This window comes from Trachurus japonicus, chromosome 16 (assembly GCF_045865225.1).
Source record: "Trachurus japonicus isolate A0001 chromosome 16, Traja_1.0".
In the NCBI taxonomy this organism is placed as follows: Eukaryota; Metazoa; Chordata; class Actinopteri; order Carangiformes; family Carangidae; genus Trachurus; species Trachurus japonicus.
Genome location: NC_140922.1, coordinates 25,506,817 through 25,524,315, shown reverse-complemented (window position 1 = coordinate 25,524,315; position 17,499 = coordinate 25,506,817). Strand labels below are relative to the sequence as shown.

At 40.6% G+C, this 17,499-nt stretch overlaps 1 protein-coding gene across 2 annotated transcripts in view; it reads right to left on the bottom strand.

Moving 5' to 3' along the window:
• me1 (malic enzyme 1, NADP(+)-dependent, cytosolic) overlaps nt 1–17,499 on the bottom strand; it is a 78,099-nt gene that overhangs the window by 33,371 nt on the left and 27,229 nt on the right. Inside the window, exons 2-3 of one of the 2 annotated variants that reach the window (XM_085802785.1) lie at nt 17,288–17,421; nt 13,779–13,928 (exon numbers count right to left, since the gene is read on the bottom strand). In XM_085802785.1, coding sequence (XP_085658911.1) covers nt 13,779–13,928; nt 17,288–17,421 — 284 coding nt within the window. The remainder of the gene's footprint in view (nt 1–13,778; nt 13,929–17,287; nt 17,422–17,499) is intronic. The other variant, XM_085802786.1, reaches the window with a different exon arrangement.

Genomic DNA, 17,499 nt, shown 5'->3' with positions numbered 1-17,499 from the left:
ACAAAAAAGAGTAAAATTTGTTTCCTCTGCTCTCAATTCAGCTATGGATGTTTGTTGATTAGCATAACAACAAAAAAAATGCTCTGAGAACTACTTATTTGGCCTCTGTATTGTTAAAGGGTTGGATGTGGGTCACCAACATTTTTTTGTTTGGGCCACAAGGTGGAAAAGGTTGGGAATCACTGACCTAGAAAGTTATTATGATTACCCCCGACTCCCTGCTGGGCTGAGCTTGGTGCTTGCTTATGGGACATGAGGAGGTCAAGGCCTTGACGCAAATGATCAACAGCCCTGCAAGCTATTTTATATAGTATTCATTTCTATTATAAAAAAAAAAAATATGATAAATTAAGCTCTCCTGGTAGACAAATCCATCGTTTGTAATGGATGCTTTCGAGCAGTTCTACCATCTGTCAAACAAGAAGAACACGTCCCCTGTTAGTATGCGACCCCCTGTTGGCCCTGCAGCATTTTGCAACTCTTTACCAATGAAACTGTGACTGATGTAACACTGAGGCCTAAATCAAAGTGAATGTTCAGGGTGCCAGGGGAGAGGTCAAGTCTCACATAATGAAAACACATCAAAGGCAGTGAAGCAGGAAAGTCACCTGGGGTCAAACCCCTTTCCTCCAGAGGTCGGACTGAGCAGTGGTGAGCTAGTCTACATCACCACGAGAAATAATCATCACACAGTGAGATCATCCGTAATAACCAGAGGGTCACAGGGTCAGTCTTCCCAGATTCAGTGTCTTTACTAATGATCACATGAGACAGCAAAACCGTGCACACTCTGGAGAATTAAGCGCTATAACATGCATACAGAATTAAATTGAATTGATAAATAGCATGTAATACCAAAATCTGCAACCACTCTACTCTCACACGCCCTATTTACAGTACTGTATGTTATGGCAGTGAAAAGTGTTTACAGTTACGAAGCCTGTTGATTGATTTCACAACTCACACAGCTGGAGTGAGTGTGGATGGATTATCTTAAGGTTTTCAGTTTCTAACCTCTGGGCAAATGTATGAGGGGACAACAAATGTTAACAGCCAAAGCAGAGCTGAGAGCTGACGGAGCTGTCAAAACAAAAAGAAACAAACTTTCAGCGTTTTCTCACCACATTCATTAACAAAACAGAGGGAGGTTTTATACTGGAAAATAAGAAGCAGAGCTGTGAGATATATTATTGATGTCACATACTCATACTATTGGCAGGCATTCCTCATATCTAAGTACAAATATAGAAGTGTTGTCTATGGATGGTGATTAATGTGTGATTTGTTGACTTAGCCCTTATCAGCAGTGAGGAGTGTCCCATATCAACATGAGACTGACCCAGTTTCAGAGGTTTCCTGGTCTTCTAAGCATAATAGATGGTAAACATCTTGTCTCCATGTACTCAATGTTTCTTCAAACTAAAAGCAGTTTCAGAGTTTCACTGTGTCCCATATCATCATTTTGTGATCTTTCCTCACAATAGTTGAAGCTAGGCTTCACTTAGACACAACGTTGACTGAGTAAAATCACAGTTTACATTTTAAAAATACACCCTGGTTAATGTTACGAAACCTCTGTTGTCATGGTTGAAGGAATGGTCTGACACATTTGTTCGCTTTCTTTAAACCTTCAATTAGACGAAGCCAGGCTAACAGTTTTCCTCTACTTGCAGCACTTCTAGTTTCAGCTAAATCACACACAGTCATCACAGTGGTATCCATTTTCTCACGCTCAGCAGGAAAACCAATGTGTGTATTTCCAACTATGTCGACGATGATGAAGTTTCCCTGACTTTAACAGATGGTATCAAATGCTTTTGTCAATGTTATGCTTGATCTGTGGAATACTGTTTCCAATGAGACCAGGCAAAGATTATTAGTTGCTATGTTTTCCTTTAGTGTATTGATCAGGGATGTGGCAGGATAGAGTTAAACCATGTAAGTTCAATCAAACTGCCATAAAGTAACGTACTGTATGAAATATAGAGATGCAAAAATGTCATACAGGAGTAAATAAATAAATAAATATATAATTCTGTGTTTGCTTCGCACATTCCCATGGTAATTCTTGGTAACAGAAAAACAACAAAGTTACATGTGGAACTGAAGCTTCACATGCCACACCTGGAAAAACAGGCTTTATATGGTGAATCAGATGGGCAGCTGGGCTCAATGACCACAAACTGTCAAGCTCCATCGTCTTCACTACTCTACAAAGCCCAAACAGCTTCATCCAGTCAGTGCTAAGGTTACATGGTTGCAGATGTTTGCATCTGACAGGGTTGCATTTGAACTCCTCACAATGTTTCACAACTCCATTAAGGCGATAATGTGAGTTTTTACACTCAACTCGAAAGGGAAAGAAAACACCAAAAAATTGTAGATGACAATGTGCCAATACGGTTGGACTGAGAGTCAGGGAAATTTTGGTTTGGAGTTTCCACTCATTCCAGAAGGAAACAAAGCTGGATTCAACAAACCAATGAGGCACCATGGTGGTGGTTTTATGTAAGCTTTGTCAGACCTGAGATGTAACACTAAATCTGTTCTTATTTGGCACTTACAAGAAAATTCTATGAATTTTAACTTTCTCCATCATGCACAATATTCCTGTAAGTAGGGGAATCTCTTTGGGAATTGCAGTGGCAGAAAAGCAAAGTTTGGATTTAAAGTTATAGTAAGGTTGGCCTTGAATTTTATCTAGAGTTTGAGTCCAGAAGAGGCTACTGGGAGGCATGTCAGTGAGGGACATTGCTTGAAATAGTCGGTTTGAGGCCAGAAATCTGTCCACCCAAGGCCAAAATGGAACCTCTAACACCGTGTGTGACTCCCCGGTTACCCCACACACATACATATGTATGACATACAGTACATGCACTCTATTACGTCATACATATCCATCTGGCTGTTTCAAGTCACACAGGAATAAGGCCGGAGCAGGTTGGTGTGAAACGACTCTGCTGAGACACTGGCAACCCTCCAACATCTGACCTGTGACCTGAGGGGGGGTGAGGTTTGATGGGTATTATAAGGGAATTATGTAGTTTCATTTGGATTTTCTCTCTCTTTGTCAATTTATGGGGCCCTGGCAGCAGTAATGCTGAGGAAAAGATAACATCATTAAAACATATAGAGCATATAAGTACATACAAGTGGAAGTGGCCAAGATTTGCTAACATAGGGTTCTTCCATAAGGGAGTGTAGTAAACCCACCAACCTCTCCCACTTGTGAGTTTTATAGCTGTACCACAAGGCAGGGAGATCAAAGCTACATACATTCTAGTTTAGATTATTACTAGAGAAGGATCTTAAATGTATGTTGAATGCCCTCGTGCGTCCAACATTACTGAATCAAATGCCACTGTCTAATGCTTCCCCTATGAAATTTAATTTAAAGCCATCAGAGAGAATCTACCCTTGTTGCCAATCTGTGTTACACATGCTGAATGAATTTTCTGCTGCATGCTGATGAGAGTTTTCTTTAAAACTACAAACCAGGCTGAGTGTGATTCATCCAGAGTATCAGATAAGCTCCATGGGATGAACAGCAAGTCGTAATTTTCCAGTGTGGGCTGGTGAAATATTACTACTACACACCAGAATTTGACCAGCGGTGATGGTGTGGGGACAGCATCCAAAAAGAACTGTGCTCTATAATTTTGTTGCTAGTGGGGATGGAGGGTCTTTCATAAATGCAACGTTCAGCAGCTTCAGTAGTCACACTGAAAGCACATTACAAAAACAGATCTTTGGGGAAATACTAGACGTTGCTTTTTTGTGTCATTGTCAGTGGACAAATCTTGTTGGTTTGAGCGGGAAGGCTGAACAACTCACTGACATGCAAGGCAAGTGGCATGTGACCTGAATGGCGATATCCAAAGGCTAATGTTTAGTAACCTGGCTAGCTTGTAGGCTAAAGTTACTGTAGAAGGTTAACACTGACAGTAGGTATAGCAGCTGTCTGTCTGCTCTTACCCATGCCAAGTTCAGCAGTTTTAGGGTTTAAGATTATAGCAAAATCTTTATCTAGCTTTAGCAACCTTGTCTCTATCATGCTTTTTCTCCTACTTAAGTTAGCATGCTAACCTTCTTGTCACGGCCTGTCTCATCACTATCTGATGTCGACTCTTTGTAGCCAATTTGTCCTGAAGAGGTACAGTAGTTCGTAGGGAATATAATAACTTCTAGTACTATAAAGACATTGATGGCCAAAACTTTTGCCAATGATATTCACCTCTTCCAATGCTTGGCAATAAACAGTGTTTGGCTGCAGAGAAAAACCTATATCTCTATTACATATAGTACCTTTAAAATCTAAGTTTATGTGACAGCAGGTAATCTGACAAACCCTGAACCTGACAGCTAGTGGGTTCAGAGACCTTGACTGGATCTAGACCAACAGCAGCACTGTGACTACATCCTAACATTTTTGAGGTGAGACCAGATACTGACAGCCATGCAGGCTTATAACTGTACAGCTGTAAGCCTAAGAAAAAAAAAACCTATATGAAAATGTTTTTAAATATTTCATGGTTGTTCCATAGAGACACAATGGAACAACTTGGATTTTCTCCTAAGTAGACAAATCCAACTACCTGCTGCCTGGGCACGCTACTCCACTCTCACTGGAAAGTTATGGCTATTTGATTGGACAATGGTTTCTGGTACTGTAGGTCACAGACAATTCAGCCAGGTAGTCATAGTTGAATAGACAGTTATTGAAAACATATTTAGTTTGATTACTTTCCATGTTTATTCAGTAAATCGTAACACTGTTCTGGGTTTAAGTTGGGTATTCACTGATACATTCATTTATTGTACTAAGGGATACTGCAGCAGGACTGGAGTTACAGTCTAATGTGCCCTACAGTTTCTTTGTTTTCACTGGCTCCAAAGTTTCCTCGGACATGAGCTCTATATTTTTGCACAAGGTCTGCAAAGTCCAGGGTGGAATTAATCCCAAATGTTTGCCACGTTCCTCATGAGGTCAGTGTAATTCCAAACCATTACTCTCCTCCCCACTTCTCCATTACTTCTCCCATTCAACCAAAGCATATTCTGAGCTTCTCTCATGGTCTACCAAAGAGTAAAACCACGGTAAACAAATACATCAGCAAAAGTCATGCAATCAGTCAAACTCAGGAACAAATTCTCTCCAGATTTGTGTTTGTGTGGAACAAGTGGCTATTTCTTGTTCATGGTTTAACGCAGGTCATCACGGTTCAATAACCATGTATGGATTAATGCCTCAGAAGGCAAGGGTATTTTCTTCTTGCCCTGAATGCTCATCAATCCGCATGAAGTAGTTTCTCTCACACAAATGCAGTATAGCAGCGTGTGTGGGCCTAAATGGTGTGAGATCACAGCTCAAAAGCCACTAATCTACAAGGTTGGAACGCTTCATCATCCAGCACGCGCCACTTCAGAGGTGGCTGAGGCAGCTTCAGCTGACGCCTTTCATTAGGGCCTTTATAACCTCCTGTAGCTCAGACTCGGGTTTCATCAAACACCAGCATCTCAAGACTCAAATACTGCTGTATTCAAATTACTGTACCAAGTTAATACTGAAATGTAAGCCGCACTTAACTTCTGCATGGATCCATGCCAATAAGCCTCCCACATATACATACATTGTAGTAGGGCACCTGTAAAGTATGCTGATAAAATATGATCCTATAAGTTTTCATTTATAGACAGGTTCAGTTGGTTTTCCTATGAATCAGTCTGGTCTAGGATATTTGTGGTCTAATAAGGCCTTGGGGGCATTGTCTACTGTATGTATATTGTTATATTGTAGATATTCTCATTCACAGGAATTAAAGTGAAGTCTTCTTGATTCTGAGTAGAGAAACATCATGTTGACCAAACTATTATATGTTTGAAAAAAAAAAAACACCTAAAACATAACAGCTGCTTTGGAAATACTATCACGTAATCTGTCCCTGATCTTAACATCTGTTGAAATATGAGGTAAAAAAAAAAAGAAAGAAAAAAGAAAAGCCCCTTAGAATTGCGATATTGGGATTTCTTTTGGATCTGAAATTCCTTGTCAATGACAATTTTCTTTAGCAATATATTATTGTCTTCAAATCCCAAACAGGACCAAAAAGAAGTGTTAAGAGAAATGTTTCAAACCTGGTCAGACAGACAAGTTTATTTTTAAAAAGCTCACACAACCCTGTTCCTACAATCTGATACGGCCCATAGGAGCATAGCAGCAGCAAGCACTCGACCTTCATTGCCATGTTAACTAATACTTTAGGCACAGAAACTGCTCTTTTGGACAACTGCTGATTAGAGATAAACCCCCCAAAAAGTTGTTGTTGAATGGTTCTCGAGTGTCCCCCAAGGCTTCTTGTATTTCACATTGAGTTACTCTAACACTTTATTGTTTGTTGGGTAAGGTCGTTTTGTGTGAGATTTGTTTACAAAAAAGCAATGTGTAAAATTTTCGAAAGGCTGTCTTATTTACGCTGTTTACTACTCATTATCATTACCTAAAATATTCTACAAGAAGCAGCATCACGCTGGCTTAGTCAGTTCTCAGTGAATTTCGTACAGACTGATTGATTGTCCGTTTGTAGCATGAAATTAACACTTTATATCAAACAGATATAGATCAGATTGTCTATGTAAGGTAAGCTATTCCTCCTATACAGTAGGAGAGGCAGCAGAAACAGAAAGCATCTGGTCTTCACCCACACCCTCCCTGGAGAGTTAAAGAATGCTTAAGTCTTACTCCTCAGCTCCTGACAGACAGCTATAGTAGAACGGAGCTGCTAACCCTTGACCCTTAACCAGGAATCCACTAATGGGCTACCAATGATCATCTGTCTCCATCAGTAAGATGGATTGGTCCATGTCATTTACCTCAAGAGCCTGTTGAATCGGCAGTCTCTTGCTATAAAAGGGCCTGTTACAAGTTTATTTAGACACCCCATATACTACACCACAGAGGTCACAGCGACACTGGAAATGACTGAACTAAACCTAATTATTTTCATGCAATACTTGGGATCATTTTTCTGCTACAAAGCATTATCATTTATCACATCTGAGTACTTTCAGCTGTCAAGCAGAGTACACACAACCCACTTTTATAGTGAAAACAGAAACAAACTTTGTGAGATGAAGAACGCTTTCTGCTTAAACACTGTGTTCGCTCATGAGCTTACAAACCAATAAAAGTAAGCATGTCCGCTAATCCACTGATGATGTGAATGTGTTCCTTTCTCCAGCTCTCTTTCCTGTTCCTTGCCTCATCTAAAGATCAGTGAATCAGCCATGTTTTGACACTTAATGGCGCTTGACCTTTGGCCCCTGGTACAGAGCCCGGTGTTGGAGTGTTTAGTCTCCATGTGGTAGATTAGCTGGTAAAATCAGGAAAGACAAAGAGAGGCTGCTGCTTTCACACAGAAAGTCTTTATACCTGAGAGCCAGCGATTAGAGACCTAATCTGCTGCTATGGTGGTCCTGCCGGAAGACACGCATGCACACACTTGCAAAGTGGTATCAGTAATCCATTACGACTATTTGTGGAGAGTGATAATGAGTCAAACGGTTAGGGGTTTGTGTGCCATGAGTGTCATGTGCATTCGAATTAGGGAAAGAACCACAGGATACAGTAATGAGAATATTTTAGACAGTGAGCTGAAAGTTCAAGATTACGATCAAAGAGTTCAAAGAGAGCCAGGCTGGTGGTGTGAGGGTGTAGCTATTTATGCATAGAAACACTTTAAACTGAATGACATCACCATGCTAGCATGCTCAACTGTGACATTTCCAACACACATACGTTTAAAGTTACAGTGTTTAGTGTACTAACTTGTAGCATGTGTGCTATTAAATAAAGAATAAAGAAGACCAAAAGTCTACAGCCATGCAGGAGGTTGTTCTTAATATCACCTTGACCTTCAGTGCTAATGTGTCAGAATGCTAATATAGTGAGGATTAGCATGTTCAACATGGTCAATGACGTTAATGTGCTCACATCTGCTAATCAGTGTTACACACAAAGTCAAGCTGATGCTAATGAAAGTTATTATGGTTCATCCTGAGGTGGCCATGGATATTTGTATAGAATTCTATGGCAAAACATCCAATATTTGACACATTTCCCGCATGATCAGGTGGATCACCAAAGTAATTAGGATTTATCCTCTACCATTAAAGCAGATAACAGCGGCACGGCCGTTTCGGCTAATGCTGTGTTCAAGGCAGGCTTTTGAAACCGTAAGTTACAGCTTCAAGTCACAACTACGACTTGGTAGCGTTCCAGGTAACCCGTAGCTCGTGTTTTTACCGTCCTGTTGTCTGTGAAAGTTCCCTATAACGGCCACTCGTAACTTCCGACCCGTGAACTCGTACCAAATCGAACTGGTATGACTTCACAGGAAGGAAAAACACAAAGTACGAGTTTCCTTGAACGCACCATGAGTTAGCAGCCCCCGCCCTTGTCAGGCATCAATTGGTCCTCGTGCTACGTCACCACATTCACGCGCATCCCTTGGCTGCACACACAGCCCTTCATGCCGTTCTCTCTCCTCATTGGATAACACTTGTATCCCACAAGGAAAATTTTCTCCTCGGGTTACAGCAGAGCAGAGTGACGGAGAGACTCGTGTTTAGGCTGAAATACTTCATGTAAGTGATTGCTGACGGAAAATAGGACTATTTAGGACTTATATTAACAAAAACATTCCACTGATATCTGCTTTAACCATCCGTAAGATTGTTAAAACATCTTAAAACGAAAATATGCCACTCTCGCAGACTACGACTTTCTGTAAATGTAATGATAATCCCTCCAATCATTGATATATTTCAGTCATGACCAAAGATGCTGTCCAAATAACTGGCATTTTCATCACTACAGATATTCTGCTATAGTGGTTGAAACACAGAGAAATGCAGTAAATGCAGACTCGTAAGTATCACAGAGTGTTACTGGCATTTTCTCAGACATCATTAGCAGAGAAACAGTCTGGCTGAAAATCTAAATCTGTCAGAGACCGTCAGCGTTGTCCCCAGTGTATTCTGCTGGGTGACCCGCTGATGCACATTTCCAAGAGGCCCATCTCCCAACCCGGGGGCTCTGGCAGCAGGTCCTGGTCCACTCTGCTGTGAGACTGAGGGACTGTATGAAATGACTCCTCCAGTCAGTTCAGTGTGAGAAGAAGGGAAGCATACTGAGAATATTTTCCACATAGTTGTGCCGGGATGGGGAAACTGGGAGCTGTTGGGTAACACAGTTATGTGCATGGGAGAAGTTGGTTTTCCAAGTATTTTAAATACACCCATGGTACCCATGGTAAGTATTTATACTAAAAATCCTTGGGCATAATTAGGAAAACTGGGGTTTCACAGCTACAGTAACAACGCCAAAACTGAATAAAACCTGGTGCTATATTGTAGAGATGCACAAGAGAGGAACATACTCAGTAAAGTCCTGTAGCTGTTCCCTGCATCTATAAGGTAAACTGGTACTGACACATCTTTCTGATGGCTTGTGGTATGAATTTGAACCACTGCATATGAGGTAATATCCTGGCTTGTAGCTTCTGGCCACCAACAATAGCTGATCACTGCATGTAGATTAGTGAAGGGTTTCTATCCTTGAATCAGTGCTTATATTTAACAACAGTAAGTGAGCTAAAGTACCTGTGGAGAACAACTGACCAAGGTGGTCTTTCTCCTATCAGCCTTGTTTGAGTTAAAAAACAAACAAACTCAACATCTGCAACCAGCTGAGTAAGTGTAAAGGTAAGAGGGCAGGGCCAAGAAAAACAGAATGTGGCCCTGAATGTAACACGGAGAATGAAAGCGCTATCAATTCGATATCTATTAACTGAACTGCCTAGGGAGTGTTCCTGTCAGATAATGAGACTTGGACCTGATGAACCGATGTGAGGGAAAACAGACACTAGTAGAGAGATGTGTGCATATGTGTGTGTGAGAGAGAGTGGAAGTGTGTTTACAGTAGACGAGGAGAGGAAACCAATGAACGTCTGTCTGCTAAAAGCAGAGCCAAAGCCACTCAAGGTGAACCCTGAGCTGATTTCAACAACTCACAGCGGTTTGCCTCGAGCTGAGCTGTCTAACCAAACTCCAGCTGCACAAGCTGCCGCAACCTCCAAATTTGGTTTGTATTTTATAGCATCAAACCCAGGTTCAATAACATAACATATAGTACATGCTTTAGGAGTCCTTGGGCTTTTGGTTTTCACCGGAATACATCAAATCATTAGAGACGGTACTAGACAAAGTGTTGTCTCAGGTCCACTTCCCTCTTCCCGTTTCAGCAATATAAAATTAACTACCAGTAATGGCAACTGCACATCTGGATGAGGGACTACTGTTGTAACAGTGGGATCCCCTAGGTGGACAATTTCACCTGATACAATAGATCAGGCCTTGAACTTGCTTTGCTTTCCTGTAAATAATTTACCACATGATGGTATACACGTAGTTTGGATCTAAGGCACTCCCCAATGCAAATATCACTAGGTCCATAGCAAAATGGTCAGCCTCACGCTATAAGCCCCAGCACCTATAAATACCTCTATATCTGTGTCTTCCCTTAGTCCTACAAGTTAAAAAAAAATACTTGGCATGAACATCCTGGTATCCCAAATGAATATTATGAATACTATTGCTTTATCTCAAACTTAGTTTACTGATTCTGAGTTTCCCATGGATGGAAGAACAGCATTTTCAGAATGAAGTCAACAGGTCTCAACTCAATTTTGGTCCACTCCTGTTCCCAGAAAAGCTCAGAAACAAGGTCATTTTGTCCAGAACAGCAGGAAGACTAGGTCTTGAAATAAACAACAAAATGTCATCTGCATATAGGGATATAAGCTGCATCTTTAATGTAGAAGCCTAATGCAAACTGACTCTGCAAGAGGCTAAAGAACCAGCACGAAAAGGAGAGGCGAGAAAGAACAACCCCCTCTAATAATGCTGAAGTACAAGACAACATTTGACACAAGTCAATATTTGGGCTCTCCGAATCTAATCTCCTCAAACAAAATAATGAAACTCTGAAAACAGAAACAACGATTGTACCTCATTAAACACCTTTTTAACATCAAGAGAGATGACAATAAGATAATGGTACATTGTCTTAAAAAGATGTCAAAGGTTGAAGAATGAAGAATTTCCTTATTGACTTTAATTAGTCTTTTCTGGGCCATATTATGGACAGAGATAGGCCCAGGTCCTTTGCCGTTTTCTAAAAAAAAAAAGTGTTATTGCAGCCTTGGTAAGCCTTTGTGTATTTTTTAGGGCACAAGGGAACATATTAATCATATAAGGTGTGAGTGTGTCAACAAATATTTGCACAGCTCACATGGGAGCCCAATAATGCCTGGGGCTATGGAGTTTTAATTGTTTCTTTTAGCTCCTCAGGGATAATGTCTTTGTTTAGAAAGGTGTAATCGTCATGTGATAGAAAAGGGAGATTACTATTTTCAAGGGTTCCCATGTTGTGGGGTCCTACATTTGTTTTGGAGGAATATAGGTTTTCAGAGACTGAAATGGTTGTTTATGACTTTCACTGGGGTAAGATAAGCAACCTTGATTTCACTTTATGGACTGCACAATCAATCATTTTCCAATCTCAGCAGTTCTCTGACAAGCAGTCTTTGCAGTTTCTTTCCAAACTGAAAGTGCTTTTTGGGGAAAATTTTGGGATATTTTGAAATTTTTGCAGAAAGTTTGATTATAATGATGCACACCAGCAAACCTGCCTCACGATCTAACTCTAGATGTGAAACTTCATTTAGCTGTATTTGTATTTCAATACCTCCCACCTACAACCCCTCAGATGTATTTTTAAAGTCTCCCAGGGTAACATGGGGAGGTCTCTATGGTGTTGTTAATATCAATAAACATTTCAGTTTGCAATTATAGATATTAAAAACATATTATGGGGGTCAATAAATGAAGAGACCTTGTACATCTTCAGTAATTTTCAAGCACAAGTCAGAATAGTGCAGAAATAAAAAACAAAAATCATCCAGTGAGTTCTGCAGACTGGAAAAACATTATTGATGAGAGGTCAGAGGACAATGGCCAGACTAATTTTCAGCTGACAGAAAACTTTACAAAGCCTTAACTACTATAACAGGAGCGAAAAAGTATCTTGCACAACACGTTTAAACTTGTGCTGGATGAGATACAACAGAAGAGCAATATGGTGGGATCCACTCCGGTTGGCCAAGAACATAAATCTGCCGGGGTGGGCAAGTGGAAGACTGGAAAAAAACATAGCCTGGTCTGATGAATCTGGATTTTTGCTGAGGCAGGAGATGACGAGAGTCAGAATTTGGCATCAACAGCGTGATTCGATGGGCCCAACCTGCCTTGTGTCAACAGCTAAGGCCGGTGGTGGTATAATGATGTGGGGAATGTTTTCTTGGCACTTCCAACCCTGTAATACCGAGGCGATCAGTCATGGTTTGAATGCCACAGTATGTCTGAGTATTGAAAAACTTTACCGTCTTCTCTGAGTTGATCATGCACCATGTCACAAACCTATAGTCGTCTAAAACTGATTTCATGAACATGACAAGGAGTAAAGTGGACGTCACCAGATCTGAATCCAACAGAAAACCTCTGAGAAAAGCTTTGGGATGTGATACAACAAGAGATTTGAGAGCCTGAATATGCCACTGACAAATGAGCATGATCTGACGCAATCATGTCAACATGGAACAAAAGCAAACCTTACAGGAATCTTTCCAACATCCTAGGGGAGGTAATGCCAGGAAGACTTAAGACTGTTTTGAGAAGAAAGGGAGGCTCTATCCAGTGTTAGCAAAGTGTACATGTACAACAAGGATCATGAAAAGTGTCCTGACCTGTTCACTGAATTTGTTCACTGAATTTGTTCACTTACAGCCTTCTGCCAAGTCTTCATGATGACAAAACGAAAACTATTTGATAATTTACTAACAGCGACAAACTGAAAAATCACATTGAATCAAGCATCCAGACCATTTGCTACTGTATGACACCCGAAATTTAACTCACATGTCCCACCTCTTTTGCTTGAGTATGAGATGATTACGATTGTGATGTACCTGTTGCCAAACAACAGTAAACATTCAAGTTTACTAGAATGTGTATTTGAGGCTAATGTTAAAATCTTAAATTGTCACTATTGACCATTGTACCCCAATCATTGGCAAATTAACATCAAACTGTTGCACCGCAGTCTCAACCTTGTTTACATCTGATTCCCTGATCTGATGATGATCTGATGTGATCACATGAGATGAGATCATGTGAGGTGATTGCTCCCTCCGGCAGGATAATCGTAATAGCAGCCTGTCACATGTGATGCACCATTATTTGTACTGTGCACTCATGATTAGATCATCTGTGAAGGTTCAGCTAAGTATTGAGGAAAGGGTCAGAAAATTTAACTCAATGTGACATTTCAGCTTTTAGTTTTAAATAAATGTACAATTTGTTTTCAGATTGTTAGCGCACTGAGTTATTTTTGGCAGTGAAACGCTGGTGCCACCAGGCCAACAGTTAAAGAAAATGCTGGCTGATATACAGTGCTGTAACAAAAACAACAAAACAGCCAATACCATAAAACACTTAATAACAGAGTGGGTGGAGGCAGAGAGAGAAACACACACACACACACTTCCTGTTCATAGCAGCAAGAAATAAGCTGAAAAACATCCTAATAGAAATTAAGTTCATTTGCTCGGGAAGAAATAGTTTCACAGTTGAAGAGGGAGAAAAATGTGAGCGTGACTCACCTCGGTCTCCTAAATATCAGGCCGTACTGCTGGCAGGCCAGGCCAACAATGGGAGTGTAAATGATGGGCATGAACCTTTCGATGTCTGACATTAACACCCGATAGAAAAGCTTCTCGCTGCGATCCTGGAGCCCCATCAGGAACACATATCTGGAAACAGAGAGGAGCAGGTAGGAAAACATGGCATGTTAATCTTTAACATCTTGAGAACTCATACCTGCTGAACTGAGGAAGGCTTTATTGAAGTCAGATGTGAAATCCTATGTACTTGTGAATAAAATGTACTGGAAAGAATGGAGCAACTGGGAGGTATGGTTAAAGATTTTTAAGTACGATAGTGTGAAGATATAAACAATACTGTAAAATAAAGATATTTCTTCTCATGATGATTGAAAAAAAGAATAAAAATCAGGCTCCCATTACAAAACCTATGCAAGTCTTTTGTTCTTATTGAAGGAATGCATATGACCCAAATTAAGAAGTGCACGCCAGAAAGAGCTCTATTCCTAATCAGAGAAGTTTCCATAAAGCCAAGAGCACAAGGTGCCTCTTGTTGAAGGGCTGAAAAGTATGCAGGCCCTCTCTACTGTAGGTTAGGCTACAGCGGCTGCACAATACACGGTGGTGACAGCTGCTCTTGAAGAAAAGTGTTTTCATATTGGTGGAGCAAAGTAGCTTCTGCCACATGTAATTTATCAAATGAAAGGTTTGTGTATCATGTGCAATACAGAGCTGAAATTAAGTTCTCTGCTGAGTGATCATTTGCCATTTACACTTTGGGTTATCTTTTTTAGTCTGAAAATGTATTTTAGATGAATATTGTTGAGTTGTCATAGACATAGTTCAGTTGACATCTACTGTATTCTGCTGCTGCTTCAGCAGAGAAAATCCATGAGATGTAACTGTATTTTCAACATTTTTGTTGTTGGCGTCTTTCTTTTATTTGCCTTTGTTACATTTCAATGGGAAAGGCCACAGATGGAGAAGAAACATTCCTTGGTCGTCTGATGACAGCAACATGATGACGGCCTGTTGGACTGTCATACCAGAGACATGGATTCACATGCACAGACTCATCTGTGGTTAGGGTTAGGCTACAAAACAACCTTGGTTAAGGTTAAAGAGGAATTGTGGTTTTTGGTTGAATGTAAATGCACATATTGTGTCTGAAGTCACTGTACTTTTAAACCAGACCACGATGTTGTGGGTTCTTAAACATGACCATAAAAAAAAGTGCAATGCCAGATATTCTGGTGGAAAATTAGTTGTCTGTGACCATTTTACAGATGTGTTCAGTATCAACTGTATATGTGACTTGTAAATTAACCACAGTCCTTTTTACAGACAAAACATAATCTTAATCTTTCTATTCCATTGAAGTCTATTAATTTCTATACCTCCAGGTAATGTTTTATCAGTTTTCAGCCAGCAATTAACTAACCTGTCAACTCACAGGACATTTCAAGTCATTTATTAAGTAAAAATGCCAGACCTTTTAAGTAATTGCTCGTTTTATTGTAAGGTTTTCAAAAAAAAATCACCCTACTTGGACTTTAGTGTGAATATTGTATTACTATTTCATGACACTTTATGGAAGAAACATCATCATAAAATAAAATAAAAACTATTGCCAAGTTAGTCAATATTAGAAATAGTCATTAGTTGCTATGTTTTTACAGGTGAGATATATTTTAAATCTTTTATATTTTAGAAAGCTCTTTCCACAGCCTAAGACGCTGGATAAGATGTTATACAACTGCCTTCACAGGAGGTGTGAAAACAAGTAAAGTGATATTCATGTGTAGAAGAGGTGACCTGCCCCTTTAAGAACAGAAAAGTAAGGACAGATGTTACAGAGACAAAGTTTTTGCAACTGGTTTGAATTCCCGAGCATAAGAATAAAATCATTTTTCTCATCTCTCAAACAGTTTGCAGCATTTCGATGATTTCATTCATTGTCAGTCAGCAGCTCCGACTGACTCATCAAACAAAACTGTAATTAAATCCTCACTTCAAATACGAGCGCCCTGTATCATTGCGGTGAGCTAGTGTTTGATTTTATGCTGGCACACATTAGGAAGGGTTTCTTTCTCTGTTCTTAACCTTACAAGGCGTGAACAGCACCCACACCCAGGAAACAGGGATATTTACAGTACACACTGCTTTATAAAGCAGTATCCATGCTGACTTAGTGAGTGCAGTGTTCCCTTTAAAGTCAACCTACTGAGTCAGCCAGGACATAATCTGTCTCTATCTTAACCTATTTTAGCATGAGTGATCAACCGGCTCTGCTTTGTCAGGCTCATTCTAGGGCTCGTTCCTGTTTTTTAACAACCTCATTGGCTACGAGGTTTCCCCCCCTTAGCCAAAGCATTTTATATACTGCAGTATTTTCATTGGCAAAGCTCTTGAACATCCATTTCCTTCTGTTGACGACACAGTCACAGTAGGTACTAGACTCACTCCATCATCTCGGATCATAAACGCAGCGCCGTTCCGTAATTTGTCACAACAATTGAAAACCGCGACAAATTCCACTGAAAGAAAAAAGACATGCCAGTCTAGATAACTGATGAAAATAGAATGGGAAAAAGTGAACGTTTTGAGTTAAGGTCGTAAAAAAAAAAAAGACAAAAATGACAGCGTCCAGCAGTAAATACCAAAGAAGGATTGCGAGTCAGGGAACAGACTGTGTGTAAACACAGTAGGTTTTAGCAACAGCAGCCCTTAATCCAAAACCCAAAGCTGGAACACGAACCAGCCTGAGACGCATTGTCAGTGACATTGATAGGGCATGGGAATGGAAATGACAAGCTCATAATGATTGTTTGTAGATGTTGATGCTGTCGTGTTGCTGTGGGGGGAAACGAGGCCGCTGTCAGGAAGCTGTCTAGTTCCTTTTGACCCTAAATCTTGACTCAGAGGCAGCTCACTCATCCTTGACATTAGGAGTGACAGCTGATGGAACGGCCAAACAGAGGCTGCAATAAGAGGAACTCTCACAGACAGATAGTATTAATTATCACAGAGCAGTAAACTGGGCACTGACGACTCCAGTTTGAGGCCTGCTCTTGTTTCAAAGGGCTGAAATGTTTGCACGTGGTAGTTTCATTACATAATGCTAACAGCTACAACTCCAAAGTGCCTAATGAAGCATGCAAAACTGAACTGAAGTTTTCGTTTGGTCGCTGCGGAGGTTATGAAAACATGCGGGGCACAGGGGCAAGATGGAGAAATGGGGGGGGAAGGGAAGAGGATAACATTGTGGAGATTTGCTCAGTAAAATATATGGTGGTAGAAGATGGATATACATAGATCTCAGAGGGCTGATAGCTAATCTGCTTCTTGGGTTTTGAAGGCTTCCAGATGTTAGACGCCTCAGTGTGCAAAGTGTGCAGGGAAATCCTCAGGCGATCAAGTAAAACTCAGCTCTGGACAAGTTTATACCAGGAGAATACGAGGGGACTAAGTCATAGCAGCTCCTCGTTTTTTTTTTCTGTTTGTCTTACCTGTCCAGGTCGTCTTTCTTCATGTCGTAGTTTTTGATCACTCGGAGCAGCTGGATGTCCTGGCTGATGAAGCAGGGAGGCAGCAGGCCATGGATTCCCAGCTGCAGGCGCTCCTCCATGGAGAAGGCCATGCCCTGAAAACAAATATACAAAACAACCCAATTATCCTCCACCATCATCACATGGGCAGGGACGTCTTAAGAGGATGAGGC